At 44.7% G+C, this 21,624-nt stretch overlaps 1 protein-coding gene across 2 annotated transcripts; it reads right to left on the reverse strand.

Annotated features, from left to right (window-relative positions):
- Positions 1 to 340: 340 nt before the first annotated feature.
- On the reverse strand, positions 341 to 20,918 carry lmtk3 (lemur tyrosine kinase 3). 2 transcript variants are annotated; one of them, XM_085801418.1, is made up of 16 exons: positions 20,646 to 20,918; positions 18,022 to 18,155; positions 17,466 to 17,613; positions 16,711 to 16,784; positions 16,409 to 16,527; positions 15,779 to 15,866; positions 14,724 to 14,872; positions 13,073 to 13,157; positions 12,843 to 12,964; positions 11,700 to 11,849; positions 5,248 to 11,578; positions 4,991 to 5,151; positions 4,673 to 4,803; positions 3,615 to 3,949; positions 3,446 to 3,530; positions 341 to 1,803 (listed from the first exon to the last, which is right to left on the reverse strand). In XM_085801418.1, the coding sequence occupies exons 1-16, from the start codon at positions 20,734 to 20,736 to the stop codon at positions 1,670 to 1,672; spliced, it is 8,337 nt and encodes a 2,778-aa protein (XP_085657544.1). In that variant the 5' UTR covers positions 20,737 to 20,918; the 3' UTR covers positions 341 to 1,669. The 2 variants fall into 2 exon arrangements, with proteins under 2 accessions (XP_085657544.1, XP_085657543.1); XM_085801417.1 differs by having other exon boundaries at positions 18,007 to 18,155.
- Between the last annotated feature and the right edge of the window lie 706 nt (positions 20,919 to 21,624).

Here is a 21,624-nt window from a genome sequence, read left to right on the forward strand (position 1 = left end):
ACATCCCAACTTTAATACTCCTGCTCTCATTCGGTCAGAGTTCAGCTGAGTGTGTATGGTAGGGGCGCATTTTTGTACACAACCATAGTTTGCCTCAGAGACAAAAACAGATGTAGTCCCTTCCAACCGGCGGGGGATAGGTCCTGTAAATAGTAAAATAACTGTCTACAGTGAGGAAACTGGTGATTGAACTGGTGCAGACTGGTGATAGTATCGATCCGCACATCACCAGCACAAGTGAAAAGGCCCATGGGTTTCACAGGTCTTATTTGTCAGAAATACAGCACTTTACGATTACAAAACAATACGATTTATTGTCATGAAACAGTTCAATAAGAGGTTCACATTTTGTAGTTTTTATTTCCCCTTATTTTATACATTATCCCTTGAAAACCATTCTTTAAACAATACAGGTTTTAAACCAACATTTAAACAGACTAAACAAATGGACTAGTTGGACTTCGACTGCATGATGGACTGTTATTAGTAGAAAATGGCATAAATTAACAGATACACAAACAAATGAAGTTATTTACTGATGAAAGGCTTCGATTTTTCATGCTAAGCTACATTAACTGTCATTAAACAAGGTAAAAGAATAATAAGACAGCTAAAAATCCATAGACATTGGAAAATAATGAAACATTACAGGACATAGTTCCATACAGATTGGCATATATTAACAAGTAAAATTATACAAAATACTTTTTTAGCAATTAAGACGTTTGGGAAAATATTTTTGATTTATTTGTTATGAAGATCTTAGAGAAGATAACCTAGATGCATTCTGTCCCAAACAAATGATACCTAAGTTTATATATGTTAATTGCACAAAAGCAGATAAACTGATTGATAAATAAGTAAGTGAATAAATAAATAATTACATAAATAAATAACAAAAATAAATTAAATATTGCATGGAAACCAGCTTTACATAAATGAGTAAAAATAAAATAAATAAATATAATAAATAATGTGAAAATGCTTCATAGAACTAAAAGTATTAAGAAACAGCTTGTTTCATTTTCCGTGCAGTCTAAGAATACATCTAAAAGTAAACAGCTCTAAAATGATATTGTATACACTTGTATTATGATATTTGTACAAATGTAGATGAGAATTCTCAAATACAGGAGTCAAGCCATTTCTGCCCCAAACTGCTGCCTACAAGAACAACTGACTGCAATGAACAACGTCTTTGATAAAGAGGACTGGAATCCAAGCATTTACAGACAGACGAATGACTAAAGAAAGTGCATTCCCCGCACATCAGGGGAATAATACAACAGAATGAAGCAGAAAACGAGAAGGTAAGCTGGTACACAGCAAGACTCCCACTGCATAGCTGTCAAATCTGTTTCAGATTTTACAAAGCTCCAGGCTCCTCTTCTCCTAGCATATGCTGCCTTTTCCAAAGACTTCTTGTAGCCGAAGGCTATGAATAAACTCTGTAAACAATGGCAGGCAGGAGCACAACAGCTCCTGTCATACAAAATCCTGTCGCTGGTAAAACCTGGAATGTGTCCAGCTTTTAGAACGGGAGTCTCATTCTTTCAGTTGCCTATTCAATAAAAAAATAGCCTTTGGGTCAATGGCTGGTTGTTGGGGTTAATTCACTGGCCAGTCCAAGAGGGTTCAGCTCTAAAGGTTCTCATGATGACACCTAACATCACACCAAGTGGGGGTCGTCAGCGGGGCTGACAGTGAAGCGCGATGACATCACTGGATTGGCCCCAACAGGCGACCTTGGTTTGATTGATAAATCCTCTTTCCTTTTTGATTCTTTGCTTTTGATGTTCGGCCCTGATGGGAGGAAACAAAAGGAAGCAAACAAAATCAAAGACATTGACAACTGCCTCATCACTGGGACCATGGAGTGGATCACTTAACAGGCCGACTAGGCACACGTCCAGGGGCCCAAGCGTCGGGGCCCCACGGGCAAGAGACCATTCAAAGTGACTGTTAAAAGGAAACTCCATCGATTTTACACATCAGAGGTTTATCATTGTTCAGGCTATATGAAAAAAGTTGGATGAAATATTTGTGTGGCTCCAGAGACAGATGAGTGGAATCTGATAAACTGCCTCATATGATGTTACTTCAGAGTCCATTGGTCTGAAGACTACAAGTTTGGAAGTGAAAACAAAACAAAACAAAAACATATCAGTGGGTGTCACTTAGAAAGAAGAGATGTAACCAGACCTCTGAAGTCTGCTCTTCATCTGTACTTGAGGCTTGCTTGAAGCTACGTTATCTATGTGCAGTTGTGTTGAATTGTGGGTAAGACAAGGAACAAAAACGACAATATATCTGGTTCTGCTGCATCAATTTTGAACTTTTTTTTGAACTGTTTATAGGTCATTTTTTAAACAACACTGAGAACGTTCTGGTTCAATCGCAGAATATCACTGAAAGAGACTGGAAAAGCCTCAAAACAGCTACAAACAATGTTGTTTTGTGTCAGTGTGGGATTTGTGCTACTATGTGTCCCAGCCAGGCGCCCATTGTCTCATAATCCATCCACGACAGGGACACACAGTAAGACATTAGTGCAGAAGGGGAAAAAATAAACCAATAATCTAAATGTATTAATAAAATCAAGCTGAAGCAATGTAAGATGGGTTTCAGTTAAAAATAGGGAACACAGTCTCTTCTTGTGAGACTTTGAAGTCTCAACTCTTCAGGCTACAAAAGATCATGAAAGCATCTAATTTTGGTATTTCTACATTTCTGTATATGCAGAGCCCAGAGGAAATTCTGAGTCCAAACTTTCATTATGCTGGGAAATGAGATGGAGAACGGAAGTCAAAAGAGCAAATGAAAATGTGTTGGGAAACACAGCTTAGGCTTGCATTGTTGATCACAGGATTTATGTCCCTGCTCAGTGCCACATGTCACAGAGTGGAGGGGGATAATTATAGAAGATTAATTCTTGCTGCATGTTTGGAGAGACGGTTGAACTGAGGGTTTTCCATTTCAGAGAGAGGGGATGAGTTAGAGGCTGTCAGATTTTATTACGTCACTCTGCAGCTCAAGGTGGAGACTGTGTGATGATGATTCATGTAAAGAAGGAAACATATCTCGGACTAATGCGTCTTATTGCTGTAGTCTAATAGGAGTAAGAGTCCGCAGCCATGCTGGTGGCTCTGTGATGCTGCACTCAAACACAGCAGAGCTTAAAGCTAAATGTGTACATGCTCACAGTAACCGTGCCAACATGCTGATGTGGAGCAGGTCCAATATTTGGTACTGTATATGCATGTGTTAGTTTAGCATATTAATGGATCAACAAGGTCAGTGGGATTCATCTTCTGGACACTGAGGGTCTCTGTACATTTAATGGCAAAAACCACAGGTGTTCACATATTTCTGTCTGGACCAAAGTAATAGATTACTGACTGGTTCTGTCACCTGATCGGTCTGTATCTGATATTGATGAACTTACCATGTAAATCCAACTTGCTGCTTCTCACAGACACTGAGGCCGGACTAGTGGGTGCTGAAGTGCCCAACTCATTTGTTGGCGTTTCCTGTGACAGTGAAGCAGAAAAGTCAGGTCCTGTTTTATAACATTTAATTTGATCTGTAAATTACTGGAAATATATGAGACATACCTGATCAAAAAGATATATCGTGACATCATCAAAAAAGGACACATTTCGTCCTCTGTCCCTTTCTCTGTCCATCGGTTCCTTGGGGGACTTCAGCAGACTCCTCAGTCCGACACGTTTGTCCACGTCTGTTTCTGTGACGACGATCACCCGCCGGAAGCTTTCGTCCTCGTGCTCATCCTCCTCCTCATCGTCGGGGTCGCTTCCTGACGACAGGCCTCTTCGCCTTCCGATCCGATTTCCTATTGCTCCGTCCCCAAATCCTCCTTTCCCGGTGGGGGTGAGAGGAAGAGTGAGGGCGAGAGGAGGGAGGGCGAGAGACAGGCGAGCAAGTTTCGCTGTGAAAAGGAGAGAGGGAGGAGATGTCAAACATGAAGAATACCTCACGACTAACTCTCACCTTACTGGAAGCAAGCATTAGTCCAACAAATTAGACAAATAAATATTTATTTCAATTAGATTACATTCATTTTTTAAATTCCAAAATAACCAGAGTAAACTAAAACAAAACAAACAATAAAAATAGTGTAATCTTTTAAAGAAAAACAGGAATCACCTTTACTAATACGTTTAAGAGTCAGAAGGTGATATTGACATCCACTATTTGTATTTTTACTCTCTTTCCATTGAGGATACTTGATTATGCACAAATTTATTTAGGGGTTTGTTTGTTCTGTGTTCAATATGTTATTAAAAGAATGAAAAAAAGTGTTCTTGTTTCTCTTTATATAATTCAAAGTTTCTGTTTCCTCCCTTAAAAAGAGTTCCCTACAATGCTGCCATCCAGCAGGGGAAATACCTTAATTTAGCTTAATGTTAGGTTGTGGTTAGGCAGTGCGGAAATTACTGGCTGCGGTCAAAGAAAAAACTCAGGTTAACAAAAGAGGAAGCTTAAATCAATGGAGAAGAGCTGATACAATAAAAACAAAGACATTTCTTAAGAGGGAATAATTTACCATCATTACTCATAAAAGGCCAACTGAAAATGTAAGGGACATGTTCATCTATCAAAATGAATGTCAGCTTTGGAGTGAATTGTTATAGATGCAGTTTGCAGGTACCTTTCATAGCCTGGTTTGCAGTGGGCTGAGGCGTGACCTCAGGCTGTTCAATCACAGTGAGCGGCTCATTTTTAGTTTCATCAGACTCGATCTGAGGCTGAATGCTGGGGACAACTTCCTGCTCCTCTTGGCTACAACAGCAAAAGAAGCAGAGGGAAACTAATTAAAACTTGAACATGTACGGGTGCACAACAGGTGTCATCATGTGCATGCAAAAATATAATTTTTCAGGGCTCAGTGTAAGTAAATGTGCGTGCTTTTTAAATGAATCATTTAAACAGAAACTCAAAGGTGTGTGTCCCAAAGCCTTCTTCTCACCTCTCGTCCTCTTTTTGTTCTTTCACAGTGACCAGCTCGCTGCTCTCTGTTATTTGATCCCCCCAGGGTCGGAGCATTACTGAGTCTTTAACAGTCGTTCCCCAAAGCACATTTGTTTTCACATTTTCACTGAGGGAGAACTGCAGCCTCTCCTCACACACCTGAAGCAAGAAAACAAAACAGAATCAACAGAGTTGAGTAGATTAAGGGAGGTAACACACAATGACGCTGTTCGCCTGAGAGCAGACGAGACTCGCCTGCATCATGAGGCCGTTCTTCGTCGTCATCTTCGAGAGAGACCCCTGGTCTTTGACATCACATGTTTGGCCTGACGACCTCAGTATATCGCTCTTCTCCTCTTGAGGGGACAGTCTTTCTTGGGAATTCAGGATCATGGGTGGTGCATCAGAGATATCAGAAATCCCAACCTCCATCACATCCGCCCTGCCGCCCTCAGGAGTAGAGGAGCCACATACCTCCCGACTCGTATCGCTATCGCCAGCACCGCTGCCTCTCTGATCAGGTGTTTTCTTCAGAGACTCCAGGAGCTCCAGGTTCCCCAAGAAAAGCTCACCCAGAGTTTCCCCCTCGTCTCCAGATATACAGCACAATTGCTCCAGTTTTTCAAAATCCTCCAGGGGCTCCTCATCTAAATCTTTCCACTCGGAGATCAGTAACTCTGGGAGACTGTTGAGGGGAGCTGGGGTTGAGGACGGGGTGGCAGGTGGTGCTTTCAGGGACGGGCTGTTATCTTCATCCTGACTTTCAGTGTTGGACGTAAGGTCGCTGTCATCATGCAGCGTTATATGCACGGAGGGGATGTTCAGATTGGCTGAGATGCCTTTACTCTGAGTCGTAGCAGGTGGCGATTCTTGCCGCGGTGGCTCTGAGACATCTGTGTTGTGAGCTGAGGAAATATACGGCTCTGTCTCGGCACTAGCAATAAAGTCATCAAGATTAATGTGACTAAAGTCCTCTGCCTCAGTAACAGAGAGCGGCGGGCTTGGAAAAGAGTCGTCTAAACTCTCCAATTTATCATCTTGCACATCAAGGTCTATGCTCGGTGGAGGGCTTGGAAAGTCGACTGAGCTGAAATTGTCGACCTGTGGATCTATTTCCTCCTGTTCATCAAGGTCACCGGGACAAGAGATGGAATTTGATGGAAGTGACATCTCTCTATAATCCCCATCTACGTTCACAACGCTAATTCTTTCTTCTACGTCATGCCTAGAAAGCCATGGCCTCACTTCAGCCTCTGAGTCTGTGCCTGACTCAACAGTTTCCAGGTCTGACGAGTTCACATGAGGAGCTTCGGTGATGCAAATAGATATATTCACACTTTTATTCTCTAGAGTTTGACTCGTGTAGTCTTCTAAACTAGACCCCACTTCTTTGTCGACATGCTCAGCTGATGTCTGCTCCTCTTTTTGGATCGCACAGAGGTGATTCTGAGGCCATCTGTTAAAATTTTGATTCTCCTCTGTCTCTGTGGAGTCTAGCCGACCTTCCCTGTCGCTGGCAGCCTCGGCGCATGATGAAATCTGACTCTCTCCTTGCTGCAAGGTCTCCTGCTCGGGGATTTCTATATTCTCCACTTCAATATCTGAGATTTCTGGTTTTGAGTCTTTGTTAAAACTGTCATTTTCTCCCAGATCCTCAATGTTTTCCTCCTGTTGTACGCGCATCTCTTCAGCAGCCTGTTGTTCGTCGCCGTCCCACTTTTCCTTCATGCTCGGATCAGCAGTTAGCCCTTGTGTTTCGTCGTTCCATGTCTCCTCAGAACCCTCCAAGATGGCGGGGTGAGGTTCACTTCCTGCAAGTTCGTCGTTTTCTTCAGTCTCCCAAAACTCCTGACCCACTACGAGCCTCTCCCCCACCTCCCAGGCGTTATTACTGAAGCCAGAGAAAAATTCAGCTCTGAGGTCAACATCTTGGCCCCTCTTCTCTGGAGAGGCCCACTGGTCATTTTCATCAGGCCACAACCGCAGGTCTCTGGATTGTGAAAAACGGTGGCAGTCGAACTCTCCTCTAACCACGACAGATCCCGGTCTGTCTTCGTCCTCCTCCAGAGCGCACCATAACTCTTTCGTTTTCACATCCAGCCCCTCGCAGGAGTCTTTATCCACACCGTTACCAGAGTCCACCCCTCTCTCTGCTCCTCTCAGGGGTGACTTTTCCTTCATGGCGTTTCTCATCTCCGCAGCAGCCAGCTGTTTCTCTGTGTCTGCCGTCGTCTTATTGTCCTCGCCGCTGTCTGAGCAGTAGAGGTTTCTGAGGCCCAGCTCGTTGTGGTCTAACCCTGACCCGTCTTCCTGTATCTTGGGCTCTTCGACACCCACCTGAGCCCAAGAGGCAGATTTCCCATCCTCACTTGCCGGAACTGCTGACGGCGTTTCATCTACAACTGTGACGTAACTGGTCTGAATGCCGTAGAGTTTAGATAATCTGGACTCTCCGTTGGCCACGCTGGACGGTGCCACGGTTTCCACAGTTTCGTCTCCGTATTTGAGTGAATCCAGTGCACAGAGATTGATATCTGCCTCTTTAACACTTGTGGAATCGGTGATGCTTGGTCTCAACATGCAGTCTTTTGACTCATCTCCAGATACAGACTTGATCAAAATATTTGTGTCGGCGACGCTCTTGGAATGTAGATTGAAGTCATTATCGGCAGAGTCCTGGTGTCTGCGGTCTGTTATCTGAGAGACGATGCCATCTGTGTAGTGGTTGTCTATCTGATACCCGCCGCTGTGTGGCAGCCCTTTCAGCGGTTCGTCGTCTAATGTAGAGAACAACTTATCAATCAGGTCGACACAGTCTTTGGCCAGGGGATCATCGCTCAGCAGTGTTGACTTTTTACTTTCACTGTGGAAGATGCCTGAGTCGTCTCTCTGTGTTGACTCCAGCCCTTTGCTTAGAGCATCTTTGTCATCACCTAAATGAGAGCTGTCATTTTCAGACGCATTTTGATATGTTTCACCCTTCGCTTCACAAATCACAACAGTTTCTCCCGTTCCATCTATTTTATCTGACACCTGTATATTATTTCTTAAAGGGCTCTTTTCCCCCGGCTCTCCCTCTTCTTCAGTTTTTTCCTCAATCCCTGTCAGTAATCCCCGATCGCCTCCTCGACTGCTGCTCGACCTGGAGGCGATGAGTCCGTCGCTGCTCCTCCTGTTCACCCCGTCGCCCTCCCAGTCGCTGTCTGAGAAATAGGCGGAGTCTCGATGTGGTGTTTCGTTTCCCAGAGCTCGCCACCCGCCGCTTCCCATCCCTCCTCCCCCTCCAGTCCATGAGTCGCTAGGCGTGAGGCAGTCGGCTGAGCTGGAAGTCAGAGGTGACAGGACCGAGTCGGTGGGGGTGACGAGTGAGATGTCAGAGGACGGGTCCCAGTCAGGAGTTGTTGGAGTGGCGGCAGGAGTGGCTACCTTTTGGGCAACGTGACAGTATTTGTCTGGACCAGTGTCGCTACTTTTCGTCTCCGCAAAACCTTGCTTGTCATTTTGCGTACCTGAATTTTTCTCTAAATCAGCCACCGTAGAGTCCACTGAATAAACTTCACCACTGTGGGTACTTTCTCTCTCGGCATCATATGACGTGGTAACAGTCTTTCCACATATGTGATCTCCTTTCACAGGACTGGCGGCCCGTAGGTCCTCTTTCATTACCTCACCATTCCCTATGACGGCAGCCTTTTCAGCATTTGTTGTGTTTGTAAAAAGCGATTTGTTCTCACGCAGTATCACAGTGTTGGATTCTTTAACAGTCTCCGAGGATTCAACAGGAGATTCCTCTGAAAGACCTGTTTGCTCTCCTCTGGCAGGTAAGGCAGGTCCGTCCACGCACTCCTCATCCTCTTTCTGACATGCAAGTGTTTGGTTGTGCAGTAAGCCGTTCTTAGGCATTATCTCTGAAAACACAAACTCGCCAGACTGGCAGTGGTCAGCATTGTTTCCTTGGCTGTCCTGTTTCAGATTTTGTTTGTTTGATCCTATGTGCAGGATCGGGATCTCAGGTCTCACGGAAACCTTTACCTCGCTCTTTTTAGCACGTTTGGTCACTTGGGCGTAGATGGCCTCAGTTTGTGTCTCATCTTTGCCTTTGCTGGATGCTCGTATGGAGCTCTCTGACTGAAACTGGATGGTCTGAGCAGAGTTTGGGTCGATGCATATGGACTCGTACTCAGGTGATAGCGTAGTAGGAGAATAAGACGACGACGACTCTGCTTCCTTCTTGTTCGCTGAAGCGTTTTGTCTTGATATGATTTCAGTCAAAAAGGTCTCTGCCGACTGGATCTCCTTCAGGAACTCCTCCCGGGTCATTTCAGCTCTCCTTGGCTCGTTCTCGGTCTGCTGTGCTTCAGACTCCTGTTTGCCGATGGTGATCTCGGAGAGGAGAGAGCGTGACCTCCGTATGCCCTTTGAATAAGCCTCCTCTGCCTCGGTGTATGAGGGAAAGCCCGGAGCGCAGACATAGGGCCGCAATCTGGATCCTGCAGGATAGAGATATTTTACTGGGTCACTCTCTGATCCTCCCTCCACCTCCGCGTCCATCCGTCCTGTGTCGATCTCTGTGAGGAAAAGCTCCCTCTGGACAGATTCCTTAGTGACAGTACAGTCCTGCTCAACTCCTGTCCTGTTGATATGTTTCTCTGGTCCCCACGACTGTCCTGCCGAGCCCAGCTCCGTGATCAGTGACCGGGAGCGGCGCATCCCTCTGTTGGGAAGCACGAAGTTCCCCCATCTGTCTCCATCTCTTTTCTGCTCCTTCTCTCCCTCCCACGAGGCCTCTGTCTTGGACTCACTCGCGTCCGTCACAGTAGATATCTCCGTCAGAAACAAATGCATCGGGGATTTCTTGGCCGCAGCCACGCGTTCTGCCTGAAGTTCAGCGTCTTCCTTCCAGATGGCGGGCAGGATGGTGTCGAGGCGTGACTGAGTCCTTTTCATTCCTCTGAAGAAGAGCTCCGAGGAAGTCGGGTCTGCATCCTCAGATAGGCTGGAGTGCGTCACGGTCGTCCCGCCGCCGCCGCCGCCGGTTCTCTCGGGCGACATGAAGGGAGAGTCGTCCTCATCTGAGTAGGTGGGGCTGGACGAAGACTGCCGTTCGACCTGGGGGTTTGTGGGCTGAGAGCGGGGTAGGTTGCGATAAATCGGGCGCAAGGGGTTTTCCCGACGAACGGGGGAGTCAAAGTTTTTAGCACGCGAATGGGACGTCTCCTTGGAGTTGTGCAATGGCGCCGCATGTCTGCTGACGCTCTCTCTGTCGGACAGGTCACAGGATAGTGGGTCTCTGTTGGATTTCTGCAACTGCGGCTTGCTGTAGCGCGAGTACGCATCAGCTGTGTTGTAGCTCGGGCAGTTTCTTTGCGGTTTGTTATGGGGAGGGAGAGGCGGAGGGCACATTTGAGGAGGTTGGGGGTAAATTGGATGGCTCGACGGCGGGAGGGAGGGGGATAGAGACGGGGATGGGGGGAGAGTCTGTCGGGAGCGATGCAGCCCCAGGTGATCGAAGGTAGAAGGTGGGCAGCTGCTCATGTGGTGGGGGTCTGTCTCGATTTTTCCGCTGATGGTGTAGTGAGGCAGTCCTCTGTATCCGAGCGGAGGGGCGGGGAGGGGACGCGAGTGAAGGTGGTTGGCTGATGACATGGACATAGAGCGAGGTTTGGGAGGGAGAACTGGGGCTTGAGAACTTGTTGATAGTTTTCTATCCGCCTCACTGCCCCTCTTCTTCTCGTCCTCATCATCGTCCCCTAAATCGACCACAGAGAAGTCAGTCACTCTGCTGGAAGTGTCTCTGAACTCTGCCACACCCGTGTTAGGCACCTGGAGCTGAACCTCGCTGGATCTGACCGTCTGGAGACCCTTGCCACACTTGTCAGAGGAACAATAAGGGACTCGCTCTTTTCCCAGCATCCCACTGCGAATCTCCACCAACTCCATGTCTCCCGGGCCGATGGATTCAGAGCGGAAAGATGACGGAGGCTTTCCTTTAAGAGTCGGCGACTTGTCCTGAGGAGTGTGCTCCTCTAACCGGATGTAGTACTCGCTGGCGAGGGAGGGGCTGCGAGCGCTTATGACCGGCACCACAGTGGGAGTGTCCAAGGACTGCCTGTGGTTGTTATTCACAGTCGGGATTGGCTGAGGAGGAGGAAGAGGTTTGTAGCCTCGCCTGGCGTGAGCCTTCTCCCAGAAATACTCAAAGTTCAAGCCTTTGCTAGTTTCGGTGACAGTCAGGATGTCATCCAGTTCAGACGAGGACGGCGTGATACAGTTCCCCACAGGGTCCAGCAGGGGGTAGGAGTTGTCTCTGTCCTCCCTGGCGTACTCTCTCTCCCTTTGCCGCTCGTTTGCTGCAGTCTGGAAGGCAGGTGGACGGAGTAAGTCCCAGCGTCTTTCAAATGACTCCTCGCTCTCCCCTCTCCTTCCTCTGCCCTCCTCGTACTCCTCGTCCTCCTCATCTTCTTCCCCGACACTCCCCCTCGCCATTCCTCGCTCAGCGGCCAGGAGGGAGGAGAGGAGGAGGAATATCTCGGCTACAGTGGGGCGTTGAGATGGAGGGAGCCAGCAGGACTGCATGATCTCATACCTGCAGACGAGAGATAAAGAGAGAGGAGGTCAGTTTAGGGAGACACAATTGGGGCATTATTGCTTCCCATTAGCATAATTATAATTTCTGCTCCATTCAATTAGCGGGTAAGTACACTGACCAGTAGTCTGCATGGGAGAGTTTAAGCCTGGGCTGGGCCAGCGTGATCTGTCGCTCCCGAATAACGAAGGTCAGCACCTCTTCATCGCTCAGGTGTCTGTGGGGCTGAGAGCCAAATTCAAACAGCTCCCATATCACCACCCCCAAGGACCTAAAAGAGAAAAAGATGCAGAGTTGGTGAGAGACTAAATCCTAACAGACCTCTTAGTTTTTAGCTTGTTATGTAATGCTTTTACAGCTACACGTTATTTATATACTGCTCTCACTTCCTAGCAGACTTCCAAGGCATAATAAGAAAAAACCAAGTGAAAGATATTCTATTATGTTATTATTAGAGGGAAAAGGAATAAGATACTGAGGCCATAATTTCCTCTGTGAGAGCGAAGAGCGCTCCTCCTCCTCTACTGGTGCGTTTTGTTCCCAGGATGGTTTCTTGTTGGTTCATTCAACAAAACACGTTCAAGTGGAGTTTGTAATATCAAAGCCAGAGGGTTCAGTTCTGTTCGGGCTTTTGTCCTCTTGTCACTCCCTCTGGTATTACTAGGCCTGGTTATAGCGCTAAAACTGCTGACAGACTGATGGACTCCAGATTCTGCCTCAGCAAAATTGAGGTTACACTGGGTTACACTGATCTTCAGAGGTTGGCTTAATGCTGCCTTTGTCTCTTTAGTTTCCCTCTGTTTCAAATTAAGATACAAAACAGTCCAAGATTTTGTAACTCTGGGCCAAATCCAACCTCTAACTGATACTTTACCAAGAGAATTTTATATTATTCACACAATATACCTGCACAGTTTCAAAGCATTCAGTGTTCACAACATTTACGATAACTTCGGCTAGGTGGGCGTCAAGACGTGTATGGTTTCTTCTTTTGCACTGAGACAGCAACAATCAAAGTATTATTTGTCTTTTATCAACCTAGTCAAATAGACATTGACTGTTGTTAGATTCATAGCTGAATAAGGACAGCGTTACTAGACAGAAAGCGACAGACATAAAGATCAATATACAGCATACTCTAATACATATACCAGGTAAACATGTGTGATCATAGTCCTCATGAACTGATATATAACCACTCCGGGTTGTTGATGCTGACTATTCAGCAGCACTGTATAACAGATGCAGTGGGTTTAATACATACCACACATTGCTGGTCTTGGTTTGGTCCGTAACAATAAGAGATCCTCTGTATTCCTCCAGCAGCTCAGGAGCAATCCAGCGCAGTGGGATCCATAATTTGTCTGGAGTTAGGTAATAGTCCTCCTGCACATAAACACAGGAGACTTAGATATATTTCATAATTTGATAAATAAGACCAATAGGGACCAAACAAGACGAAACACACATCCCATGGTTTAGACAACCACATACCTTATAATGGTTGTGTGAAAGGCCGTAGTCACCTATCCTCACAGTGAGGTCTGAGGTCAGCAGGCAGTTTCTCAAAGCCAAGTCACTGCAGAGACAAAAAAAACAACCACCAAAAATCAGCCATCACATCAATCATACAAACACACCCTCTGGCTGTCCCTATTAAGGTGACCCTGAGAGCTCAACACACTGCAACTTCAGAAAACAACATACACACACACACACTACAAATTCTTAAAACAGCTTGATAAATTTGACCACACGTGTTGCAAATAAACAAATGCACTGCAAATTCAACAGCGAGAGTGTAGACACAAGCATGAGGATGGGGGTAAAGGTGTAATCCCAACTGAAGCATATCACACACCCTCACTCGATATCAGAATAAAGGCAAAAACAAAAAAAAACATAAAAGAAAAAAATGCTCATGCTGGGACACACCTGTTATTCAGTGTTTTGTGTCGTCTAATTGATGAAGATTTTCGAACACATTGTGTTTCTATTGATCTGAGACACGCAATCTTGTTTACAGTTTTTCTCAGTTGGTTTGGTACATTTCTCAAATCATCCTCGACATTTGCAATACAGTAAGTGCACTTTCCAAAACAATTCGTACAAATAGCAAAACACCATGGATTACCTGCAAAAGCCAGTCTCTCAAAAGTAAATATCTGTGTCATTGAACATGTTAGTGCCACCAGAATGACAAGTCCCTGTGTCATTGTGTACGGATAAGACAGTCAAATTGCTTAGTCATGTTGTCAATATAACAATGTACTCTGGAGGGATGCTCTGATGTAAAGTATAGCTAAAGTTTTGATGACAGTTATTGTAAATTGTAAGTTACACCTTAGTGTTTGTGGGAGATTGCTTGCAAGAGACTGGACAAGATTCACGCTTTTAGTATCTGTACTGTAATTTGTTGACAGACCATGTCATTGCGATACAGAAAGGAAAAGACAACAGCACTGCAATCTCCTTAGGGAAAACTGTATGTAGTGCTGTAGTCCAATTCCTTGTCCTTCCATTGTCAGACGTTGTAACATTGTGTTCTGCTCCGGCTATATACTGTATATACTTGCCAGTTGATGGCTCATGAGACGCAACTTTGAGCTATTTCAGAAAACTGGTTGATCATTGGTTGATCTAATGCTTCACACATTTCCCTTCGTTAGAGAAAGTAAAGATTCACCTGGAGCAATTTACCAATTCAGGACACATTTAGAAAAAAGGTCTAATGGAAATGTACAGAAATATGCTTGACATATTATGAGAACAACCATTTTGCATGTAAAGACCTATGCGATGAACTAATGCGTAAATGTTGTGGGGGGTGAGACTATTCAACAGAGACCCATTATAATACATTTTGATCAACATGACATAAGCAATTGATAATGTAGGAAATAGCAGGGAATTGTACATAATCATTTACATGGATGTACCAAAGCATTTGCAACTTGTTCAAAGAAATGAGAAACTGTTTTTTTTGTGCACAAGTGACACAATGATGTGAAGAAGTAGTTTTGAGAATTTCAATTCTGATGTGAGAAATGTAGCCTACCAAAGCGACAGAGAAAGAAACGTAAACACTTTGGTGATGATGATGATGATGATGATGATGACGTAAGGAGGTGAAGTCATGACTGACCTGTGGATGTAGTTGTTTTCATGTAGATGCAGCAGGCCTGAGGTGATCTCAAAAGCCATTCTCTGGAGAGTCAACAAATCCCGGGTTGGCAGGTCTGGAGTCATGCCATCTGACTTGCGCTGGGCTCGCAGATACCTCTTCAGGTCACCCTAGTTGTACATCATGACAATAATGCAGCAACTGAAATGTGTGTGGACTTTAAGCAGAAGATGAATTAATGACAGATAGGCAATAAGCGTGTGAGTCAACTGTCTGTGTCCTTCTCTTACTACAGAGATAAAACCGGCAGTAGCACTACTCTGGCAAAGACAATATTTGTGACTTCTGCAGTAAATACGCTCCTTTTTAGGTGTTTTCTATCACAGAGTCTCAAAAGCAGCAGGAGAATTGGTAATGAGCTGGCAGCCTTTGTGTTAGTCATTTGTGCTTCAGGAAGGGCAAGGAAATAAAACGAGGGCTATATAAAAGGCTGAAAAATATCCGTGAGGAAAGGACAATAGGAGACTTTATCAAACGGGGTAATAGCAGCCTATGAGCACTCCAGTGTTGTTTGGCTTCTCTTGCTGTGTTGCTGTAATTGATCTGCTTGTGTCTTTGTTTGGCCTGAGAGTCCACTCATATGGTTTTCTTAATCAGTCAGTGATTAAGCCGGCTGGGGGAAGGAAAACAAACCGATGGTACAGATGCAAAACAGATTTCAGTGACTCTGGAACATCTATAGTTCTAATAATTCATTATTCCTGCAGCTATAATACACAGAGCTACTGACATTAAAACAAGGCATTAATAATGCAACAACCCCAGGAAAAATAACTTGCTACAAAGACATAACGCAATAGCTTACATGCTGTTTAACAGCATTTGTTAGTGATACAAGCGTTAACATTAACTCCAAAGATGCTATATCAAGTATTAATGGTGGTTAGCTTAACATGCCCCACCTCTTGTGCAGTGTTTGAAAAGATGATAGTTACTTTTAAATTCATAGTGTGTTATTTTGTCCAATAAATACGGTTTATTACTGTATTATATTAAAATGGCAAATCTGTATTTACCAGCTGACAGAACTCCATAACCAGAAGGAAAGGGATATTCTCACTGCACTGTCCCAAACACTGAAGGACGTTGGGATGTTTAAGGCTCCTGAGGAAAAAAGAGACATCAGACAGATGGATTAAAACACAGCTAATAGACTGATAGATGATATAATAAAATGACAGACAGACACACAGACAGATAGATAGTGTATATTGTGTACTGTATGTCACATGTGATGAGAAAAAATTCCCCTATGGGACAATAAAGGCATCAATCTTGATAGATAGATAGATAGATAGATAGATAGATAGATAGATAGATAGATAGATAGATAGATAGATAGATAGATAGATAGATAGATAGATAGATAGATAGATAGACAGACAGACAGACAGACAGACAGACAGACAGACAGACAGACAGACAGACAGACAGACAGAGAGTGCCAGCTACACATGAGTGCCTCACACAGCCCCACATCAAAAACCTAAACTGTCCCGTTCTATATCCCTTTTGTCATACTTACTGCTACAATGTAGTGTGCATTGTCTAAGTATACTAATACATACTCCAGTTATAATCATTTCACAATTGTTGTCACAAAAGTTAAAAAGTTTAAATCGGCTAGTTTCAGCAGTTTCTCCCACCTGTATGGTTCAGACTCAGCCAAGAACTTCCTCTGCTCCAGAGGGCTGGCACTGACTCGCAGCTCCTTCACCACAGCCTGAGAAGAGCTGCAGTCACACAGCACTTCAGCCAGGATCACCTAGGAGAGATTGATTGATAATAACATGGAAAATTACTCAAGTGAAGAAGACAGGCTTAAGGTCTTGTGATCGAGTCGGTCACCAATATAACAGATCACAGCACGCAAAAAAAGTAAATCTACAGTATGATATGGTTCAACTCACAGAACGTATAATATCTGATTGTGATGTTGTCATCTTACCTTTCCAAACCAGCCATTTCCTATCTCCTGAAGGTAGTTCAAAGTGTGTCTTTTGAAGCACTGTGACTTGGAGTCTGCAAAGAATAAGAGAATAAAAAAAGATCAGGGTCAGGCAGATGTCAGCATGTGATTCTGTTTTATGATATAATATCTCACAACAGTGGCTTCAAGCATTTTTTTTTTCAAACGAAGACACTCTGGGAAAAACAATATTTACAGAACTGCTGCTAGTCAACATTTAAAAACAACCTGCCACACATTTTTGCACAGTCAACAGAAAAATATTTAAGGACACAAAACACCTCCTTAGACAAAAATCCTTTGATGTAATTGCTTTATACAAATTATTTACTCAAATATTGATTAAGACTCTTTAAAATATCTGACAATTACTTTCCTGTTTATCATCTACTAATTTAATCAACTAATCTTCGCAGCTCTAGCTGATAGCATCCATGGCTCTGGAGGCTGTGGGCACAAACCTCTCACTCTGTCACTGCAAGTCAGCCAAATGTCAAACATGGCCTCTTCATGCAGAGCAATGATGCAGAATCTCCTCAGATCATAGTTTCCACTTCAGTGACGGTGAGTAAGGAGGCCAATGCTACTGGTTTTACACTCAGTTTGAGACCTTTAATGGATCCACATCAGAGGTTCAGGCGACGCAATGTGAACACAGATTAAAACCCCTCAAATGAAACTGAAGCTATGCTCAAGTGAGAGCTGGAAACAGGAGAGCTGTTTAAGGTTGTTACCTGCTCCGTCCTGCAGGGCGGGGCAGTTGGGCCTGTCTCTGACGGGTAAGGTGTAGACCTCTGGGAGCGAGGGACATGATGACAGGCTGTCCTCTTGGATGGGACTGGAGCCTCCAGAGCACTCCTCCCCATCTGCATTGTCAAACTCCTGGTTGAGCAACAACAACAGAGACAAGTCACAATACTGGTATAAACAGAAAATAAACCGTCCTCTTTCCGTTAATAATAAGGTTGAATTTAGCAGTAAGTATCAAGGCCAGACAATGAGAGAGCAGCCACTCTGAACTAATGACAGGCTGACTGCTCACAAAACAACAACACTGTCAGGTCAAAAGATGGAGGCTTAGTCAAGATTAGACTGAGATGATTATTGACCATTTCTACTTCATTAGCTTGGAATCATTGACTCCTGTTTCCTGTTTCCATTTCCATAGTGACTCCTCCTGCAGTTCATCAAGTCTAGCTAAAAACCACACAGGCGTGCACGGAAGGTGTGACAAAACAAAGAAAGAAAGCAGAGAGAGATGAATAAATCTCTTACATGTGGAAGACTTACATTGAACCCCACTCCTCCTCTCTTACAGCACAGGCAGGTGAGGAGCAGCAGAACAAAAGAGACGAGCCCCGAGCAAGAGATGAGGATGACGACGTAAGGTGGAGGAGAGAGGGATGCAGCCCTGGTCTGAGAAACTGAGAGGAAGACAGGAAGAAAATACAAGGGAGGAAAGGATTTAATACAGAAAGTCGGGGTATTTGTGGGTCTATAAGGTGGAGGGGGGCACACTGTTAGGTTTGAGTCAGTGAGGTGAAAAAGAGAGACTGCAATTAATCAGAAAAGTGTAAAATCTTGTTACAGAGGTGTTTTGTTTAAAGGGAAACCATTGGAGCGTTTTCTTAGCGGCAGGTTTGGGACACAGTGGAGAACCCCAATGGACAGCTTGCATCAGGGATTTGGGGGGTAAAAAAGCAGGAAAAGAAACTAAGTTCGAGATCCAAAGCATTGTCTGAATCGTTAAAAGAAAACAGAGACTGGAATTAAAGTTTGAAAGTGGGAGAATATACCATTCCAGTAAGGAAAAAGCATGGGGAGAGGGGGAAATATCAGAAATGGCATTCCACTCAGGAAACACAGTTAAGAAGCAGGGGAGGGGTGGCTGGAGTTGTCATTTAGGTAAAATAAAGGAGCGCTAACTGGGGAAGGATTGGAGACTGGAAAAGAATTACTCAAATCAGGAAGGTGTACTACTCAGGTGAGAGAGGGAGGGATCGGGACATTTGATATTTTGTACCTCAACGTAGTCGATTGTGGGAAGTGAACCATCTGCAGAAAAGAAAAGGGGCAGGGCAGGGTGGTTAAATACCCTTCAGGTGTTATCTAGGTTTCATTTAAAACACTGTAGCCAAAACACGTCAAACACTTCATCACTTACAACAGACGACGAGAGAGAGGAACAATGACACCTTGAAACCATCGGGTGCTGGGCTCTTGCCTCTAATAGTGAAGCACATAGGCTGTACATACTGTATATAAGTAACTTGGGCTACAGCCTAACTCTTCCACATCTGTGTAAACAAAACAGCATTTTAGGCTCCTGGAATAACATTAGCAGATTTCATGTACAGTTATACAGTATATCCACTTAACTTTAAGGCTACATTCATTGACATTACCTATACATGAAACACATTACTCACATTTTTGACAATGAAAACAACAATATTACAATGTCCAATTAGAGTAAACAGGAAAAACAGAGAAACTATTTCAATAAAAAATAGTAACAAGTAGTCTTTTCATTTGTCTCAAACAGTTAGACTGATATTGTTACTAAAACTGTACCTGTAAATAATAAACGTATGCTTTTTATACATCTGTGCTGCTTTGAAATATCTGCTTCATTCTGTGTCCCTCAGACAAATCCAAAAATATGTTCATTCACAAGGTGATGACATTGTAAACACTGCATACATACATTTTTAACTATATTGAATAATTTACTAACTTGATAAATATTGTAAAAAGAGGGTAAATAAACCACTAAAAATACACGTGGATGTGATGTTTATTTGTATGTAAAATCAATATATAGGCTTCACTGCAATTAATATTTTTAATAGGCTACTTCTCATTTTCTAGCTCACAAAAAGTTGCAACAAATAGCCCACCAAAGGGAAAGGGAAAATATTTTCAGCACATGAAACCGCTTGTATATCAGAAGGTAGTCTGGTGAATTGTCTAGCTGAAAGCTGGTACATTGGGTTCCAGTAGATATAAATAATCAGTCCTACATGGGCTCTAGTACATGGAACAAAGAGAGATGTAGCTATTTGTTGCTCAAAATGCAGGTTATTGCACCTGCAAAACGGTGGCTACATGGAAAACCTAACTGACCCTCTGTAGCACCAAACACGCACCCAAAACATGACAAGTGGCTTCAATTCTGATGCACAATTCCTGTGCAGTGCTATTCTTTCATCTTTCCCTAGACAGATGTCCAGACAGACACTGCATATAAATAGGAACCTAACACGGGGCCTTTTCCACCAGCCCCGGTGCCAACAGCTCTTATCAAAACAATACACCACAATACAATGACTGCACACATTACACAAACACAGCACTCTGCCAGATCTTGGGGAGGGAGGAGGAGGAGGGAGGGGGGCATATTCAGATTGAGAAAAATAAAGATGCCAGCAGTGGTTAATAGGCTAAATCATCTCCGGTGCCAAGCGGAGGCTATTTATAGACTGGATATCTCGCTCTGACCGACGATTTTAGGCTGCTATTCATACAATATATATGCTGTTTTTAAATGCCATCGATGTGAGGCCCGACCCCCCGCCCCCCCCCCCCCCCAATATTTTCATCACTGCATGCAAATATGGTAGGCTACCCGACCCATCACCCAATCAGCCTCGCTCCTGTGTTGATTAAGTCAGCCACGTAGGCTACTGCAATAATAATAATTCGCATTATGTCTCATAGGCTAATAACACAGTAGCTACCTAGTATGTAGTAGAAAGGCCTTTTCATAATAACTGACTACATCCCCCCTCTCTCCTCCTTTCTCCAGCATCACTGACAGGTTTTCAATCCCCCCCCCTCTCCCTCTCTCTCCCCCTCCCTCCCTCCCTCCCGCAACCTCCTCCTCTCCTCTCCTCTCCTCCGACTCCTCTCACCTTCCCTCTGCGGGGCTCCGAGGGCTCTCTCCGGGCTGAAGTACGACATGGTCCCCGCCAGCGCCACCATCACCCAGCAGTGCGGCCGCATCGTCGTCGCGTCCGGGGCAGCAACAACAACAACAACACCATCCGAGCAGCGCCGCCGCCGCCGCCGCCGCCGCCTGTCGGTGTCGGTGTCCTCTCTCCCGTCCCGCCCGCCACGGTCTGTGCCGTCTCGGGGCTCACGCTGTCTCCGTCTCTCTCTCTCTCTCTCTCTCTCTCTCTCTCTCTCTCTCCCCCCTCCTCTCCTCTCCGCTTTCTCTCCTAATAATAAAAGAGCGGCTCCTTGCCTTCCTTGTTGTGCCCCCCCTCCTCCTCCTCCCCTCCCCCCTGCTCTAATCCGCAATTAAACACGGTGTGTGAGATGCTCTATTGTGCATCCTCGCTCCGCCGCCGCCGCCGCACATGCACCGCTGCCCTCCGTCTGTGTGGAGAGAGACTCCGCCGAAAACAACCATCCGCTGCTTCTCCTGTTACATAGGCTACCTACCTACATATATAATTTTCTTCTTTCTCTCTTTCTCCCCCCCCCCTCCTATCTCACAGTGTTGGAGGGCTGTCTGTGTTTTTCTCCTCGGCCAGCCTACGTCAGACACACACGGCGCGCATTGTCATGGTCCAGCTTCATCATCATAATGCTACCCCCAGTCAAAAAAAAAAAAAAAATCTCTGTGATAATATTCCCAATGGGAGCCCGTTGGTGTGTGTAGGCCTATGTGTGTGTGTGGTGCTCAGCAGTGGGTTTCTATCGATCCCATATTGGATTTTTAATCTCTTAAAGTAGGTTATCAAGTAACACTTCCAATATTTATATGGTGACTTTCGGGGTGAGAAGTACCTACTATTACTTTCCTCTATTAAATAACCGAGATTTTATTAGGCCTACATAAATAAAAGTGTTAATTGGCCACACCTTCAAAGAGTCACTACAACAATA

This window comes from Trachurus japonicus, chromosome 16 (genome assembly GCF_045865225.1).
Source record: "Trachurus japonicus isolate A0001 chromosome 16, Traja_1.0".
NCBI classification, from domain to species: Eukaryota; Metazoa; Chordata; class Actinopteri; order Carangiformes; family Carangidae; genus Trachurus; species Trachurus japonicus.